This window comes from Nicotiana tomentosiformis, chromosome 5 (assembly GCF_000390325.3).
Source record: "Nicotiana tomentosiformis chromosome 5, ASM39032v3, whole genome shotgun sequence".
Classification (NCBI taxonomy): domain Eukaryota; kingdom Viridiplantae; phylum Streptophyta; class Magnoliopsida; order Solanales; family Solanaceae; genus Nicotiana; species Nicotiana tomentosiformis.
Genome location: NC_090816.1, coordinates 39468376 through 39484158, shown reverse-complemented (window position 1 = coordinate 39484158; position 15783 = coordinate 39468376). Strand labels below are relative to the sequence as shown.

The window sequence follows — 15783 nt, the reverse complement described above, 5'->3', positions numbered from 1 at the left end:
ATGTACGTTAGAGAGATTTTAGGAGTTAATTGATTCTCATTAAATTCCTAAAATGTATATAATTAATAAATTGTATATGCCTATATAATTAAATTAAAATTTAAAAAGAAAATAATAAAAATTTAAATAGTGTATAGGAAGCTTGTTACCGTGAAAATGATAGGACAAGTTTAGGACGAGGTAATACCCCAAGTAAGATGTTTCTATCTCGTGTTTTGTTGACCAACATTTATCTCTTTGCTTGTCGAGGTGATGGAATGACGTCTAATCCAAGTGTTCCCACGTTCACAAGACTCACAACCAACTCTTCGCTTTCCTTTGCCATCTTTCCTCTACTACGGCACCCACCCCTCTCCCTTATGCTTTCTTTTTCTTGAATTATCAAAATCTCATTATTACTTCCTTTTTTCTTGAATTATCAAAATCGCATTTGTTTCTCTTCCTCGTCACTAGGCCAAAAGGTACTTCGAATTTTGCTCTATCTAGCTCATGAATTGATTTATTTTTTCTTTACTATAAAAGAAGGGCTAAAGGAATCGAGATCAAAATTCACATCCAAAATTAGATACATTACTTCGTATTCCAACTGTGGGTCTTTCATACGGACAAGTATCTGATAGATCCTCGCAAAGATTACAGTTCTTCCATTTTCTGTTGTTGGGGTTTTTTTTTTTTTTTTTTTTTTCGGAGCTTATGTATCAATCCTAATTTTATTTGGATGATTTAAGTTATATGCTACTTAGCATTTATTCTAATTTACCGATCAATGCTATTAAATAAAGTTACTCCATATCATTTATGTGACCTGATCGTATCCTAATTTGATATGGGGATTGTTGCTTGCTAGGAATTTTTGTTGTATTGGTCTATTTTGAGAAGTTATTGATTGTAATATGACTGAATATGGAAACTCAAGAGGAAGCTCGAGTTCGACGGCGTCTAGTTTGAATAGCAGTTCACAAGGTACTGAGGATGATCATGCCATTGCGAAAATATTGGCTGAAGAAGAAGAACAAAATGCTTTGAGGTATGGGGGCAAGCTTGGCAAGCGACTCTCTCATTTGGACTCAATCCCGGTACATTTGATATTTGCTGCTTGTACTAGACAAAATTTTTATGTTATCTCGAAATTATTATTCTTTGTAGCAAGAATTATAATAATAAGAGAATTTTCTATATGTATGAAGAAGTCTTCTTTTGTTTTTCTGTTTTGACATAGTTCCAATATTGTTATGTTGTACGTTATCAAGAATCAGCTTATTTTGTAAATATAGGGTTTCTTCTATACATCAAAACAACTATGCCTCAGTCCCAAACAAGTTGGAGTTGGCTAATGTGAGAACTTATCATGAAATTGTCTAGTTTAAGCCAGCCTACCGCAACCCTGCTCCTTTATTCCGGCTTGGGACTAGCAATGTGAGCAAGCTCACACAGGCGGAGTCATAGTTTCTTCTATCATTCATAGAAATATAGTGGTCTTATGACATTTTGTTCGTATGCAATTATAAAAAATATGTTAATGAGCTTAGTTGCTCGGACTGTTCACTTTCAGTGCCGCACCCGGTCGACACGACGTGGGTGTAGGTGTGGGATCCGTACCGGATCTGGTCAACCAATTTTTGTTACTTTGACCAAAATCGACGGAGAAATTCGGGACAAATACTATAATTTTTGAAAACAAAACAAAAGTTAGGATGATATTGAAGAAAATGGAATACCTTGTATATTGAAATTTCTATGTCAGTCCTTTTCCTTTTATCTCCTTCTCGGATTCTTCTCTTGTTCAATATTTTCTTCTTCTCGGAATACCTTGTAAGTTTTCCACGTAATGTCTCATAAGTTAGACATTTTTATAACTCTATTTTTTAATATTGGAATTATTTTTAGCCATTCCCCGCACCTGGATCCGTACCCCCGAACTTAAAATTTAGATCGTGAAGGGTCTGACCTCTAGATCCGCACCCGTATCGGACACCCGCACTCGAGTACGAGCAACTTAGTTAATGAGTTTTTGTACAGAGTTGCATTGATGTGAGTAGTGATATAGTGTGTGCTGTACTTGTTTTTTTTGTAAGCATATGCTACTTACCATCAATTCCACTTATAATTTTACTGTCTTTGCAGCATACTCCGAGGGTTATTGGGCAGATACCTGATCCTAATCATGCAACACTTGACCATGAGAGGCTCTCTGGCAGGTTGTGTATCACTTTACTTATTGTGTCATAAGCTTGACATTCAGCAAATTCGTAGTCCCTATCCCATTATTATTTTTTTTCGGTCTGTATATGCTAGGTTATGGCATTACATCAAATTTGCTAGAAATTTAATTGCCTAGCCATTCTTTTTTCTTTTCTTTCTCTTCATAGTATAAGAACAATATTGATCTTGAAACCACAAACTGAAATGGACAAGCCAGATATATGACCGCAGGGGTTCTAATCGAAGGGCTGGATTTTCCATCTTATTTGGTTTCATAGAATTTAAACTGCTGTATGCTCAAACGATGCAACCTGAGAATAGATATAGCCCTCTGCTTAAAAAAATTTTTTTGGGGTGTCGCTCTACACTGTATCTTTCTCCAGGGGATAGTTAAAACTGCTTATTTGTGATCCATACTTGAAATCATAATTTATGGGAAAAGTCAAAAGTTATAACTTTAGTCATGCTTGAAACTCCACAGTAAGAAAGCTATTTAAAGAGGCCGGACATGTTACTTTTAGGGATCTCTGTACTTTTTTGGGTATTATCAGCAAGAAATGCGCTTCTTGTGAATTAATGTTATCTATCATTCAGGTTGGCAGCATATGGGCTTGCTGAATTTCAAATTCAAGGCGATGGAAATTGCCAGGTTAGTCTCCTTTAACTAGTCTACCAAGCCATTGCTACACTTGATAGACGTGTGCTTTTTATGACTATTTCCTTGACTTATTGGACAGTTTCGAGCCCTTGCAGATCAGTTGTATCATAATCCAGAGTATCATAAGCATGTGAGAAAGGAGGTTGTCAAACAGGTGTGCGTGCATTAAATTTTCTTTTCATCTCATCACTCTTATAAAACAAGATGGTATGAAAGCTACTTCATGATTATGTTTGACGATCCTTTTTCTCTAGGATGATCACATGTTCCAGCTTAGGTTCTTTTTCCTTGATTCTAGTAAGATTATTAGTTTAACCATCAGAAACAAACAGGTTTTTGCTTTTGAAGGTTGTGTACCTGAAGGATAATTCAAAGTGTCAATAATGTTTGTAGCCTTTGTGCTTTTCGTAATCTCATGTTTGAATTAAATGCAACAGGCTATCTTTATCAGAGTTACCTATTGCAAGCATAATGGCCACTGAAAATAGGAAAATGCCATTTTTGCTAGATTGCAGTTTTCTGATTTTAAATATTCTGTCATATTTTTGTGATCTATTTGCAAACTCAAAGATTTAGTTGAACGAGGGAGTTTTGAGATTTACAAGATCATTTACAGAGTTTCTGGATGATAGGAATACCCAAATACAAAGGTTGAGATGTAGCTAAGGAAGAGATGAAATAACAGGTAAAAATTTATAATTGCTGGTGTTCAAGGACTTGGTTTAGTAGAATCAAGGAAAGTCTTTCGTTGTTAAATCCATGTCAAAGTGACTGAGTTTAACAAAAAAATAGGTATTGCGCCAACCGATAGCAATTCCAAAGATGTTTTAATCAATTTAGTGCCGGCATTTAGATCAAATTGTGTTCATATTTATGCAAGAAGAGGCAAGTTCTAATGCTAACTGAAGTTCTTATGCAGCAGGAAGCATGAGTCATTCTGCAGAAGCTAACAGCGGACTGAAAAGAAACTAAAGAATAGCAACTGGAATAAATTCTTAAATTCAAGCAGAAAAGGAAAAGTTGGAAAAAAGAAGTGGCAATTGATTCCTTTAATACATGAATTATGGCTCCTAAAAGTTAATCAAATATCTGAACTTGTAGCTTTGCATAAATCCTGATTAAAAGAAAAAGCAAATTTCCTAAAATGTTACCCTCGTTGTCAGTGGCGGATCCAGGAATTTAAGTTCGTGGGTGCTGAACCTTTTTTGGCATAAAGTTATTACCAATCACATAGTATAAAAATATAACTATTTGAACATGATGATGAAAAATAACAAGAGAACACATGGTATTGATATTAAGGACGTCGTAAAACAGTGATGGATAACACAACTGACGAGAAAAAAGATTTATGGGTTTGTCCCTTCGAGAGGAATTGCTCATCTTCGGGAGGGTTGAACTTTGGAGTCCTTTTTCTTTTTCTTTCTTTATAGTGAATTAGATTTTGTAAAATAAGAAAAGATAAAACAAAGTCAGCAAAAAGAAATTTAAGTAGTATTGGGTAAAAAAAGGTGGTTGGTGAAAACTGGAAAGAAAGAAAAGGAGAAAGTAGCTTGATAATATAAGAAACAAAAAACAGAAATAATTGGCCTGTTTCTAAAAGGCCTCTTCGGAGACAGAATCGAACCCTCGACCTTCAAACTTTCTTAAACCTCCGACTCTCTTCCACAACCAAAGAACCCATCAAACTTTTTGCTTCATTGCTTTTGCAGTCTTTTATATTCATTTCCTCAAATTTTCTATACATACTTTGCGTTGAGGTTAATGGGTGCTCGAGCACCCAAATTTAATATGTAGATCCGTCCCTGCTCGCTGTGTTCAAACTTCAAAGACTTAAAAACCCTCCTCAATCTATGGATATGAACCTGTACACACATGTTTTGATAACTGAGAAATCCTCAAGTATCACACGGTTCGAAACTCGGCGGATAATGGGTCAGGCGCTCCCTCTACTCTTCTCCACTTAAATACCAAACTTCTGTATCCGGAAGCATTCAAACCCATGGCATGTGTCTAAACTAAGCATCACGCTCTTACTACTAGACCAAAAGCCCTGGGGGCGTGTTTTGGTATTAATCAGTCCAATCACTAAATCAACTACCCTCAATGTCATATAGTTGAGGTCGCCTATATCCATTCTTCTCTAAAGGAAAATTCGAGGCTTTCTAAAACAAGATATCTCACACTTATCCTTACCCTTAACATATGTAGAAAGACTTTTGAGGAGTAACTTCCGGGGGCGTATCTAAGGGGAGGGGTATGGGTTTACATGCACCTATGCTCCTCTTCCTAGATCATATATAACAATATTATATCTTTTCAAGGCTACTTATATATATATATATATATATATATGTGTGTGTGTGTGTGTACACATAAAAAAAAATATATATATATATATATATATATATGTGTGTGCGCGCGCGCGCGCGCGCGCGCGCACCCAAGCTCAAAGAGTCCTATGGTTTAATGATTATTGGGTGCACCTTTACAAGTAAAGTTGGGATTTCAAATCCCACGTCTATCTTGTTTTTTCCTTTCTTTTTCTGGAATTGAGCTCGGGGATTTATATCTCACGCCTGTCTAGTTCTTTCCTTTCTTTTTCTAGAATTGGGCACCCCGGAGGACAGACATGTCATGTGTCCCCTCTTGCTTTTTAATTAAGTATTTTTTTTCTTTTTCTGTTGACTTTGTTTGGTTTATTCTTTCAAAATACTATAGTCTATGGCTGTCCAACGGGACGGGACGAGACAAAACTAACTGGAAGGGATGGGACGGAATGGGACGGGACGGGTTCGCGGGCCTTAAGTGCCGTTTAAAAAAAAAATTTAAGCATTAAGTTTGGCAACGACTATTGTTTTGACAATGACTAAGTTTTTATGGTTTGCAACGGCTAGTTTTTTGACTTATTTAATAAACTTAAAAGTTAAACGGAAATTAGGAAACTAAGTAAAGAATTATAAAATATTAAAACAAAAGACTTTTAATGAAATTTTTTAGTAATTATAAATTTATAATAGAGTTATAATTTATTTAATATAATTTCAAGCCATTAAGTAACTAAGATATTCGGTTTGAAATTTAAAAACATCATTTCTAACCGTGGTCTTAGAAAAACCTTGAAAAGCAGGATTATAAGTTTTTTGGATATAATGCACAAAAGCAGGGTGAGAAGGAAAAGTAAAAGGTAAGCCACAGACAGCCACCATTTTTGCTAAGTTCTCACGATCTCTATCTTTGTTATAGGGGCATAAAATAGTACTAGAAGCAGGGTCAAGCTGCTGTTGTAAAAAATTAGAACCCCCGCCAGATCCATTAGGAGTGCCAGTACCGGTGCTAGGATCCGGTATTTATCCGGCTTCTATTTTAGCTTGTATCCATAAAACTTTGTGGTCCCTATCTAAGTGCCTAGTTAAACCCCCCGTCCCACCACTTTTGGTGTGCGCAAATCGTTGCTTACATATTTCATATGTAGCACGTTGATTGACTTTATCAACAACAACAACAGCAACCCAGTATAATCCCGCTAGTGGGGTCTGGAGAGGGTAGTTTGTACGCAGACATTACCCCTGCCCTAGGGTAGAGAGGTTGTTTCCGATAGACCCTCGGCTCCCTCCCTCCAAGAACTCCCCACCTTGCTCTTGGGGTGACTCGAACTCACAACCTTTTGGTTGGAAGTGGAGGGTGCTCACCACTAGAGCAACCCACTCTTGTCATGTTTAAAACATTTCCATACAAGTGATGTTTTGGGACGTTCACCCTTAGGCTTACCCCTTACAGGAGGTACAGGAGGTAAAGCTCCAGACCGAGATTGACTCTGAGTTGGAGCTTGTGTTGCGGGACTAGTGGGTGTTTCATTTAATTCTTCTTCCTCATTTTCTACATCCTCAATAAAAATATCATTGCCAAATTGTCATTGTAAAGTTTCATGATTTAGTTGTTCTCCGAAATTAATATTATAACATGCGGGGGATTGGGAAAATAAAGTTTCATCAAATTTCATCTATATGTTTTCTAATTCTAGGAGAAGGGTTAGGATTAGGATTACTACTACTTTCACCTTTACTACTTTTTTTACTAGTTTTTTTAAATACGCCAAATACATTTTTAGGTGCCATAATTTAAATACGAAATTAAATTTAAAAAGTTAACACAAAAATTAAACACACAAATGAAATACGAAAATAGAACACGTAAAGTAAACACAAAAATTAAGCACTAAAATGATGTGCAAAAATTATATATTAAAATTAGGAGATGGAACGAGTGCACCGTAATTAAATATTGAAACTTGAAGAAATTGCCCAAACTATTGCTCCAAATACTTGACGAATTAATTTGAAGCTTGAAAGTTGCTCCAAAAATTTGCCCAAATACTTGAAACTTATCACTTGATAGTTGATTGTGAGAAAATTGAGAGAATAATATAGATAGAATGTAAGAGATTTGAGAGAGAATGATTGATTTTTGTGGGAAAAAATGAAGAAGGATGGGGTATTTATAGTAGAAAATAGGGCCAAAGTGTAATTTAATAAACTTAGGGGTTATATTAAAAGTTTGGGGGTAGGGGTGTTTTGGGTGGGGTGGGGGCCAAATATGGCCCTTTTTGGCCGTTGGGAACTGCTATTTTTGCAATTGAAGTCGTTGCCCAACGGCTATAATTCAAAAAAAAAAAACAAAGGGACGCGGGACGGGACGGGATAAACGGGACGAAATGGCTATCCCGTGTCCCGTTTAACATGAGCCCATCCCGTTTAGAATTAAGTGCGCCGGGACGGGACGGCCCGTCCCGTTGGACAGCCTTACTCTAGTCTGACACAATGAAATTCATGTTCTTTCTTTTGTCACCATAAAATTTGTATAATTAGATCAAATGCTTATAGTAAAACTAGCAGCGGTGGATAATGTAGCATATAGTCGATGGGTTAGAGTAATCCCAGTATTTTCAACATTAAGTATAGATATATATGTGAGAATTCACTAAAATTGCAAAAAGAAAAAAAGAACTATAATTTCAAAAGTGTAATGGATTCATGCTCAGAACCTCAAGGTTGAACCCCTCATCATATGGACAATATGGTTAGAGAGGAATAAGAGATGTTTGGAAGATAAAAACAGCATTTATCTTTTGTAAAATATAGATGCATGTACAATTTGTATGTCTGGTGGAAGGAGAGTATGTTAGAACATTTAGCACAGCTTCTAGACTTCTTGGACTTGTTAATGAAGAAACTGTAATGGAGTCATTGTAAGACTTTTTGTCTCTAGTTTTGCATTACCTCCTCCTTGGTACTAACTTTAATAATTTGACCTTAATTTATCAACGAAAGAAGGATCAATATTGATCCCAAAAAATAGGATTTCAACCTTTGCCAAACTATGATTAGGGAATAGGAGCCCTTTCTAAAATGTTTAGGGAATAGCCGAATAGGAACGATGTCAACCCCCTTCCTAAAAAAAATAGGAACTATGCCAACCCTATTAACCCCAGATTTACCTAATACTTTGTATCATTGTCTTACCTCATTCCACGTACTTTTTTGGTTTTCTTCATTCTTTCTATGATAAGAACCAACTTTTGTTCCTCTTGAGTATAACACATGAATATTTAAATTTTAGAAGTATAAGTTCAGGAAATAGGTCAAGATCTCTGCTGCTATCACATCAAACAACTATACATTGGATTATTGTCCAGTGACATGCAAATGTTGTTAAGTCAATTATTCTCAGATCAAATATTGTGACAACATTGTATGGTCAATATGAGGTTTTCTTTAGTAGGTCTCATTTTGACATTTCTCTTCGAGTTTTCCTTGCACTCATCTTTCGAAGGATGGCTACTTATACACAATAGTAGGATACTAAAAACCATTTTGTTTTCTCATAACAGTTCGCAATATTTTATAAGACTTGTTAGTTTATGAGGTTGACCTAATGGCTCGGAATGGTGCCCCATAAATATGATCCTTAAGATTCCAAATCCATTTAAGTTCTAACTCCATTTATCCTATGTGCTTATCTTGGTTTTTGTTCTGTTTCAGCTAAAGCATTTCAGAAAGTTATATGAAAGTTATGTTCCCATGAAATACAGAAGCTACCGGAAGAAGATGAAGAGGTGAATTCTGGTTTCAATCTATAGTCTTACCTGGAGAAGACCTTACAGTCCATTAACTGAGGTATTTCTTGTTCAACCCAGGTTGGGGGAATGGGGAGATCATATCACTCTCCAGGCAGCTGCAGATAGAGTAAGTGAGATTCTCTTTTCTGTATCAAACTGCTTCAGTGACATAACTCAATACATGTGTAAGCAGGTGTGGATCATTGTAAGACAGCTTTATAACTAAAAATGTGCTCTATAATAAGTAGGATGTGTGCCCGTCCGACATCAAATCAGTATAGCATGTTTGGGTGGTTTATAACTTACAATTGTTTTGGTTGTTCCCTAGAAATAACAAGGACATGGAAACTTTTCAGAGGAAATCCTGTTAGATGAGCAAAATGTAGCTTTCTAGTAAGAACGAAATCCTCTTAAAAGCGTGAAAACAAATTCATTAAGTTGTCTTGTTAAATTTTTCTAGATGAGCAAAAATGAATTTCAGTAGTTTTCTAAACTAGGAATGGAATCAAATTGCTGATATTATATCAGAGCAGAGCAGTTGGAGACTAGTCAATACTGTGAGAACTAAGTCCCATGTCAAACTGTGCTACCATGTGCAGGTAAAAGTCACATTTACAACCCATAAGGTCGCCTTTATAATATTGCTAGTGATCTAGATTAAATTAGACGAAGATATTAGGGTTTGTATAAGTACTGTGATTTTCTTTATAACCATAAGTTGATACTGTGATATCACATCCTACAAACATATAACTTTACTTTAACTGGAGAGTCCTTATAGTCATTGACATAAACTGTCACCATGTGTACTTCATAGAGTCGGAGCACCTGTCCCCCATCTACTAGGGCATCTCGTCGTGGTGCTGTACGAGTCGACTAATATGAAAATTTGCTATCAATGATATAGCATAGCCGCCATTCACAAATGGTCAAACTATGATCCCTCACAGCCCACAGGCACGTGTGCTTTTAGATAGACGCTACGCCTTTTGGAAGAGAATATACTCTCAGTCACTGAGGTTCTCCCAGAACATTTAACTTGGAACAAGTGACCATATTTAGGTCCATATCATAGAATTAAAATAAGATGGCTGAAATGGAGGAATGCTACGGAATTGTTGTGTGATAGAAGATATATAATAGAGTGAAAGACAAGTTCTGTAGGATGCTACAAGACAAACTGTTATTTGAGAATGAATGTTGGTAATGTTGTAGATAGTATACAGATATTAAGAATGCGCGATCATCAAAATTAGACAAGATTAGTATAAAGAAGATGAATGTTGGCCTAACTCAACTCAAAAGCTAGCTAATGAGGTCAGGATTGCCCCATGATCATATAAGGAGATAACAATTCATCCACTCAACCAACATGGGATACCTAACACCCCCTCCTCTGGCGCAGGAATGGACATTTGGTACATGGATAATATATCATGGGGGCCCAACTTTGGATAAACCGAGAATAAGGATGAGCATGGCTATGGTATTATGTAAGGAAGATGGACACTAGCCTAACTCAACACCAAAAGCTAGCTCATGAGATGTGGATCGTCCAAGACTGTATATGGAGAAACAATCCATTCCCTTAAGCAATGTGGGACACGTAATAATTAGAAATGATCATATCAAGTAGGAGGAGCAAGTAACACATACAGGATAAGCACCTATGTTGCTCGGACTCGTCAAATATGTTGTCGGGTGCATGTCAGATCCTCCAAGAGTAGTGCATTTTTGGAGGATCTTAGACGAGTGTGACAACATTTCTAGAGAGTCCGAGCAACATAAAGGATAACATAAAAGAAAGTCGTTTGAGATGGTTTGGTCGTGTTTTATGTAGACCTCGATTTGCAGAGGAGTGAGAATATAATGATTAAATGTGCTAATAGGGAGACAAAATAAATCTAAAATCACATAAAAGAAAATTGTTTAGAAAAATCTACAATCTATCATAACTAATGTAAAACTTATTAAGAGTAAAACACAAAGAAAGTAAAGGATCCATATTGGTTATACCAAATAGTTGGAATTAAAGCTTAGCTTTGTTACACTTAGATTAATTATGATGTTTGTTAGGAGCTTTTAGTTTGGTTAGAGATAGTATGTAATTGTAGGAACAAATGTGAGATTTAGAGAATCTTTAGTTTTAGAAGCCCGTAATTTGTCTTGAAACGCATATTAGTATTGGAATAAAATTGTTCTGAATAGAACTGAATGGATAAAGACTTTGTATAGGCAACCACGACGATTTCGAGATTGAACCTAGGTAGGTTATTGTTCTCTATCTTTCCTTCAGGGTGAAAGGATAGTGATTTGAAGAAATCAATCCCTTAACGAAAATATTGAAAATTAAAAAAGGCAGAATGGCCTAACAGCTCCTAAAACTTGCACTGGATTTTAAAGCTGGCCTATCAACTTCTGTTTTTCCCATTTTAGCACTTCTATTTGATAAAAGCACAACTAATAAACACCTTTGAATGAGCGTGTTTCTCAATCGTGTTGACAGAATGGCGCATCACATACTTGTCCTTTTATTATTTGACATGTGTAATTTGTGGGTCCTACCTTTTAAAAAAAATCAAAATACTAGTAAAAATTTTAATTTCTCCTTCTTACTCTTCATCTTCATCACAGTTCCACCAGGACAGCCCCCACCCTACTGCCACCATTTTCAACCATAAGAATCCAAATCTAATCCGTTCAGATCCTAATATATATGCTAACCAAGTTTTAATCCAAAAATTTGCTTGGATGGATCATCAGAATCCTCTATAACAATCCCAAAATCACTCTAGCGAGGTTGTCACCGGAAAAATGCCTTTGGCAAATCCAAACCAACCGAGCTCCTCGAATACTTCCTTTCGCATGAAAATCCTCCTTCTGTCCTTCTCTCATCACTGTCTCTTTACGGACAGCACCATCCAAAGAAATAGCTACTTGCTTGAACCTTTTGCCACCGCCCACTTGTAGAGACCAAACAGATTAAAACACCACAAAAATTAAAATAAAGAAAAAAAGGAAGAGAGGATCAATGACCAGGTCGGAGCTTTTAACAGCAACCCCATTCATAAACCACCATCACCCCCTTATTTCACAAAAACCAAACCCCAGAAAAAATCAAACCCTTTGATGTGAAGAGAGTCATTTAGGAAAAACCAGACCCCATGGCTGGTTGCGGAAGAGGTTTTTTTTATTTTTATTTTTTTTTTGGGGGGGGGGGGGGGAGGACTTAATGAAAGAGAGGAAATGAGGGAAAGAAAGGGGAATGGGACGTGGGAGGAGACGGAAGAAAGAGTGAGAAGGGGAGTAGTATTTTTCTTCTTTATTTTTGTCTTTTTATTATTTATAACAATACTAGTGTGATTTGCACGTATTTTGGCCACGTCAACTACGTCATCACCCACATAAGCATGGTCGACAGTCAAAAGTATTTATTAATACTCATTTTATCAAGTAGAGGTGTTACAATGGAAAAATTAGAAGTTGATAGGTTGGCTTTAAAATTTGATGCAAGTTTAGGGGGCTATTAGGCCATTCTGCCAAAAAAGTACGTGTAGTTTATATGGTAGATATTTCTAGATTAATTTGTCCAGATTTATTATATTTGATTACTAGAACAGTGTAGAATATTTTATATGATATTCTAGGATATTCTCTACTTTACTGTATGAGAATAACTATGTACTTGAATTTAACCAGATTAGGATTCTTACATAAGGAGCCTGTATTGTGTAATATCAATAAATAAAGTCTCCAATATATCTCCTCCCCTTAATCCATCTACACTAACAATAGAACATTGACACGGGACCAAGCGTAAAAGCGACTCAGAAAGCAGGACATCTAGTGGCTATTTCTTTTCCTAAAAACCCACCTTGTGTGGATGCAGAATTTCACGAATGTGAACTTGTTTATTCTTGCCGCAAAGTTACAGTAAATTTTGGAGAACATAGAAGGTTCGAGAATCAAAGGTTACATGATCAGGGACCTATAATGGATATAGAGAAATTATATTACATTTTATCAAGTTTTATTAGCCTCTAAATCACTAGGTTAGATCTGGAGATTTTCCACCTAAAGGATTTCTAGACTCTTGCTTTCTGAAGTTGCTTTAACGGTTTCTTCTTTCTTATGCTGCTTAAGCTTCCTATATACACATCATTTGGTGGGCCACTCTGCTGGTGTCATAACTCTTTGCGTTCTGTTGGATTTTGATTGCAGTATGGAGTAAAAATATGTTTGGTCACTTCTTTTCGCGAAAATGGCTACATTGAGATCCTTCCTAAGGGCATACAGCCTTCTAGAGGTACATACTTCTTGTCTGTTTTACACACACATAATGCAATGCGCACGTACTTGCATAGATAGCTAGCTAGCTGTTACTACCAACAGACATAATCCTCTGCAAATAAACTAACATCGGATGATGTTTTGTGTTTGATAGTTCTCTTCATGTACTCCTCCATTCCAGTTTATGTGAACCTATTTCCTTTTTAGTCTGTGCCAAAAAGAATGGCCCCTTTCTAAATTTGGAAATAATTTAACTTAAACTTCCAATTATATCCTTATGAGAACCTTCTATAGGCACACAAATAATCTGGAATGTTTAACCCACAAGTTTGATAGCCACACAAATGTTATGGCTTGTTTAGGACCACAAGTTATAAAAGTCTTTATTTCTTTCTTAAACTTCGTGCCCAGGGGCTCACATAAATTGGAATGGAGGGAGTACTATAGTAACTGAATGCATTCTCCGGAGGAAGTTCAATTTTAGATCATGTTTGTTTGAGGATGTTCTTGAGCTGATCTTTTTTAAATAGGCAAACATTCTGTTTGGTGATGATCTAGGAAAATCTAATTAAATGATTAAGTAACGTTGGCTAGGTTCAAGACGGATCATTGTTTGTTTCAAATGCATTGTTCCAATACTTACCATGGAAGAACCGTGTAGTGGTGAGCAAATTATGCATGTTCAATGAATACAAAAATAGGACTGCTTTATACTCTGGTTTGCATTCTTAATTCGTCCTAGGGTGTTGAATTTTCTCTCATCTTTATAACTTATGTGTTCATACTTTTAACAGCTTTTCTTAATTTTTAGAATTGTGGCTGAGTTTCTGGAGTGAAGTGCACTACAATTCTCTGTACGAGATTGGAGGTATATGCCCTGTTCTCAGAAACAGATTCACAATTTACTCTCGATGGGTTCAATCTTTAGTTCTTACCACAAAATCCTCTACACGTTTGAAATGATGCGTTTCAGAATTAAATATTTGTTGAAATCTTAGTGATTTTCACGCGCGCGCGCGCGCGCACACACACACACACACACATATATATATATATATATATATATATATATATATACACTCCCTCCGAACTCATTTGACTGGGCACGAAGTTTAAGAAAAGAGAGAAGACTTTTGAACTTGTGGTGTAAAATGAGTCACATATATTTTGTGTGGTTATAAATCATTGCATAAAGGTAAATTGTTTCCAAATAAGGAAAGAGGTCATTCTTTTTGGCACGGACTAAAAAGGAAATAGGTTCACATAAATTGAAACGGAGGGAGTACATACATACATATATTATTCCTTGTTCAGTTGGACCAATTGAACCCATATTCTACCAGGCTACCAGCCTCTGCCTGTCCTGTTTCCGTTCTTCCTTACGAAATTGCCTATCATTGGTTGCTGATATGTATGTTGCTATTCTTATCTGGATGTGCAACAGAGGTGCCTGCTAGAGTGCGCAGAAAGAAGCATTGGCTTTTCTAAGGCTTTCATCAGCAAAAGTATTCAGAGCTGCAATTTAGTATAATGCCTCGAGGAAACGCATTTTGCATAGAGAAGATCCAAAATTTCAAGTCGCCGTGTGGAGTACTACTGCAGTCACTACTCTTTAGTGACAATGAGTGAGAACTTAATATGAGTATATGTTCTACAATATTTTCACTGCCTATGTGAAAGTGTAACTGGTCCATGTCTGGATATATGAAAAGGGTTACAAACCAGCATAAAGAATAGTCAAATTATAGGGAAACCTTGTTACATTGGATGAGGAAAATAGTTACTGATAATTCATATGGTCGACTTTATCTACTTTGAGATCGAGGTGTAATGATATACATATATAGCTTGACTGAAAAGTAATAGGTACATTCCTACACTGACTACTTGTGTTTGCAAGATGCTACAGGATAATGCATATGGCAAAATTTCATCCTCTTTTCTCTCGCTATTCCTCTTATTTCTTGATCACTAACCTCAGCGTGTAGTATTTGCTTGTTGGCTTCAGTATAGCGTAACCAGAAATTTGCATAAGGAGATTCAATAAAATGTAAAAATGTTAAACATAAGGTAAGAACGTATGTCAATGGCATTCAATAATTTAGATATATATCTATATAAAAAAAATGCTTTTACCCTTTTTTCCATGGTATAAGTTTGCTATGGAGGGTTTTCAATTGAACCCCTCGACTAAAGTTTGGTACACCCCTGGTGGGAGAGCAATCCCATTAAGGAATATGTTACTTTCCCAAGAGCCCGGAACCAAAATGTTAGGTTTTTTGGACTCCAAATGAAAAAATAACTGGTGACCTTTTTATATATAGCGCATGAAATTCATTCGCTATACCTTAACGGCACGTTTGTTCGTTAAGGTATAACGCATGAATTACATGCGTTATACATGTTAATTGACTGACCCACAATAATCGGTGGGTATAGCACATAAATTAAATGCTGGGCTATACCCTTCAATTATTGTACCCCTCGCACAGATTATTTGCTTATTTAAGGAGCT

The 15783-nt window shown here is 36.2% G+C and overlaps 1 protein-coding gene across 2 annotated transcripts; it reads left to right on the top strand.

Moving 5' to 3' along the window:
- Positions 1-257: 257 nt before the first annotated feature.
- LOC104120864 (OVARIAN TUMOR DOMAIN-containing deubiquitinating enzyme 11-like) lies at positions 258-15206 on the top strand. 2 transcript variants are annotated; one of them, XM_070174829.1, is made up of 10 exons: positions 258-461; positions 848-1076; positions 2125-2198; positions 2797-2851; positions 2940-3014; positions 8902-8975; positions 9057-9105; positions 13200-13284; positions 14080-14136; positions 14713-15206. In XM_070174829.1, exons 2-10 carry the CDS (start codon positions 894-896, stop codon positions 14754-14756), a joined length of 696 nt encoding a protein of 231 aa, XP_070030930.1. In that variant the 5' UTR covers positions 258-461; positions 848-893; the 3' UTR covers positions 14757-15206. The 2 variants fall into 2 exon arrangements, with proteins under 2 accessions (XP_070030930.1, XP_070030931.1); XM_070174830.1 differs by lacking the exon at positions 14080-14136.
- The last annotated feature ends 577 nt before the right edge of the window (positions 15207-15783 follow it).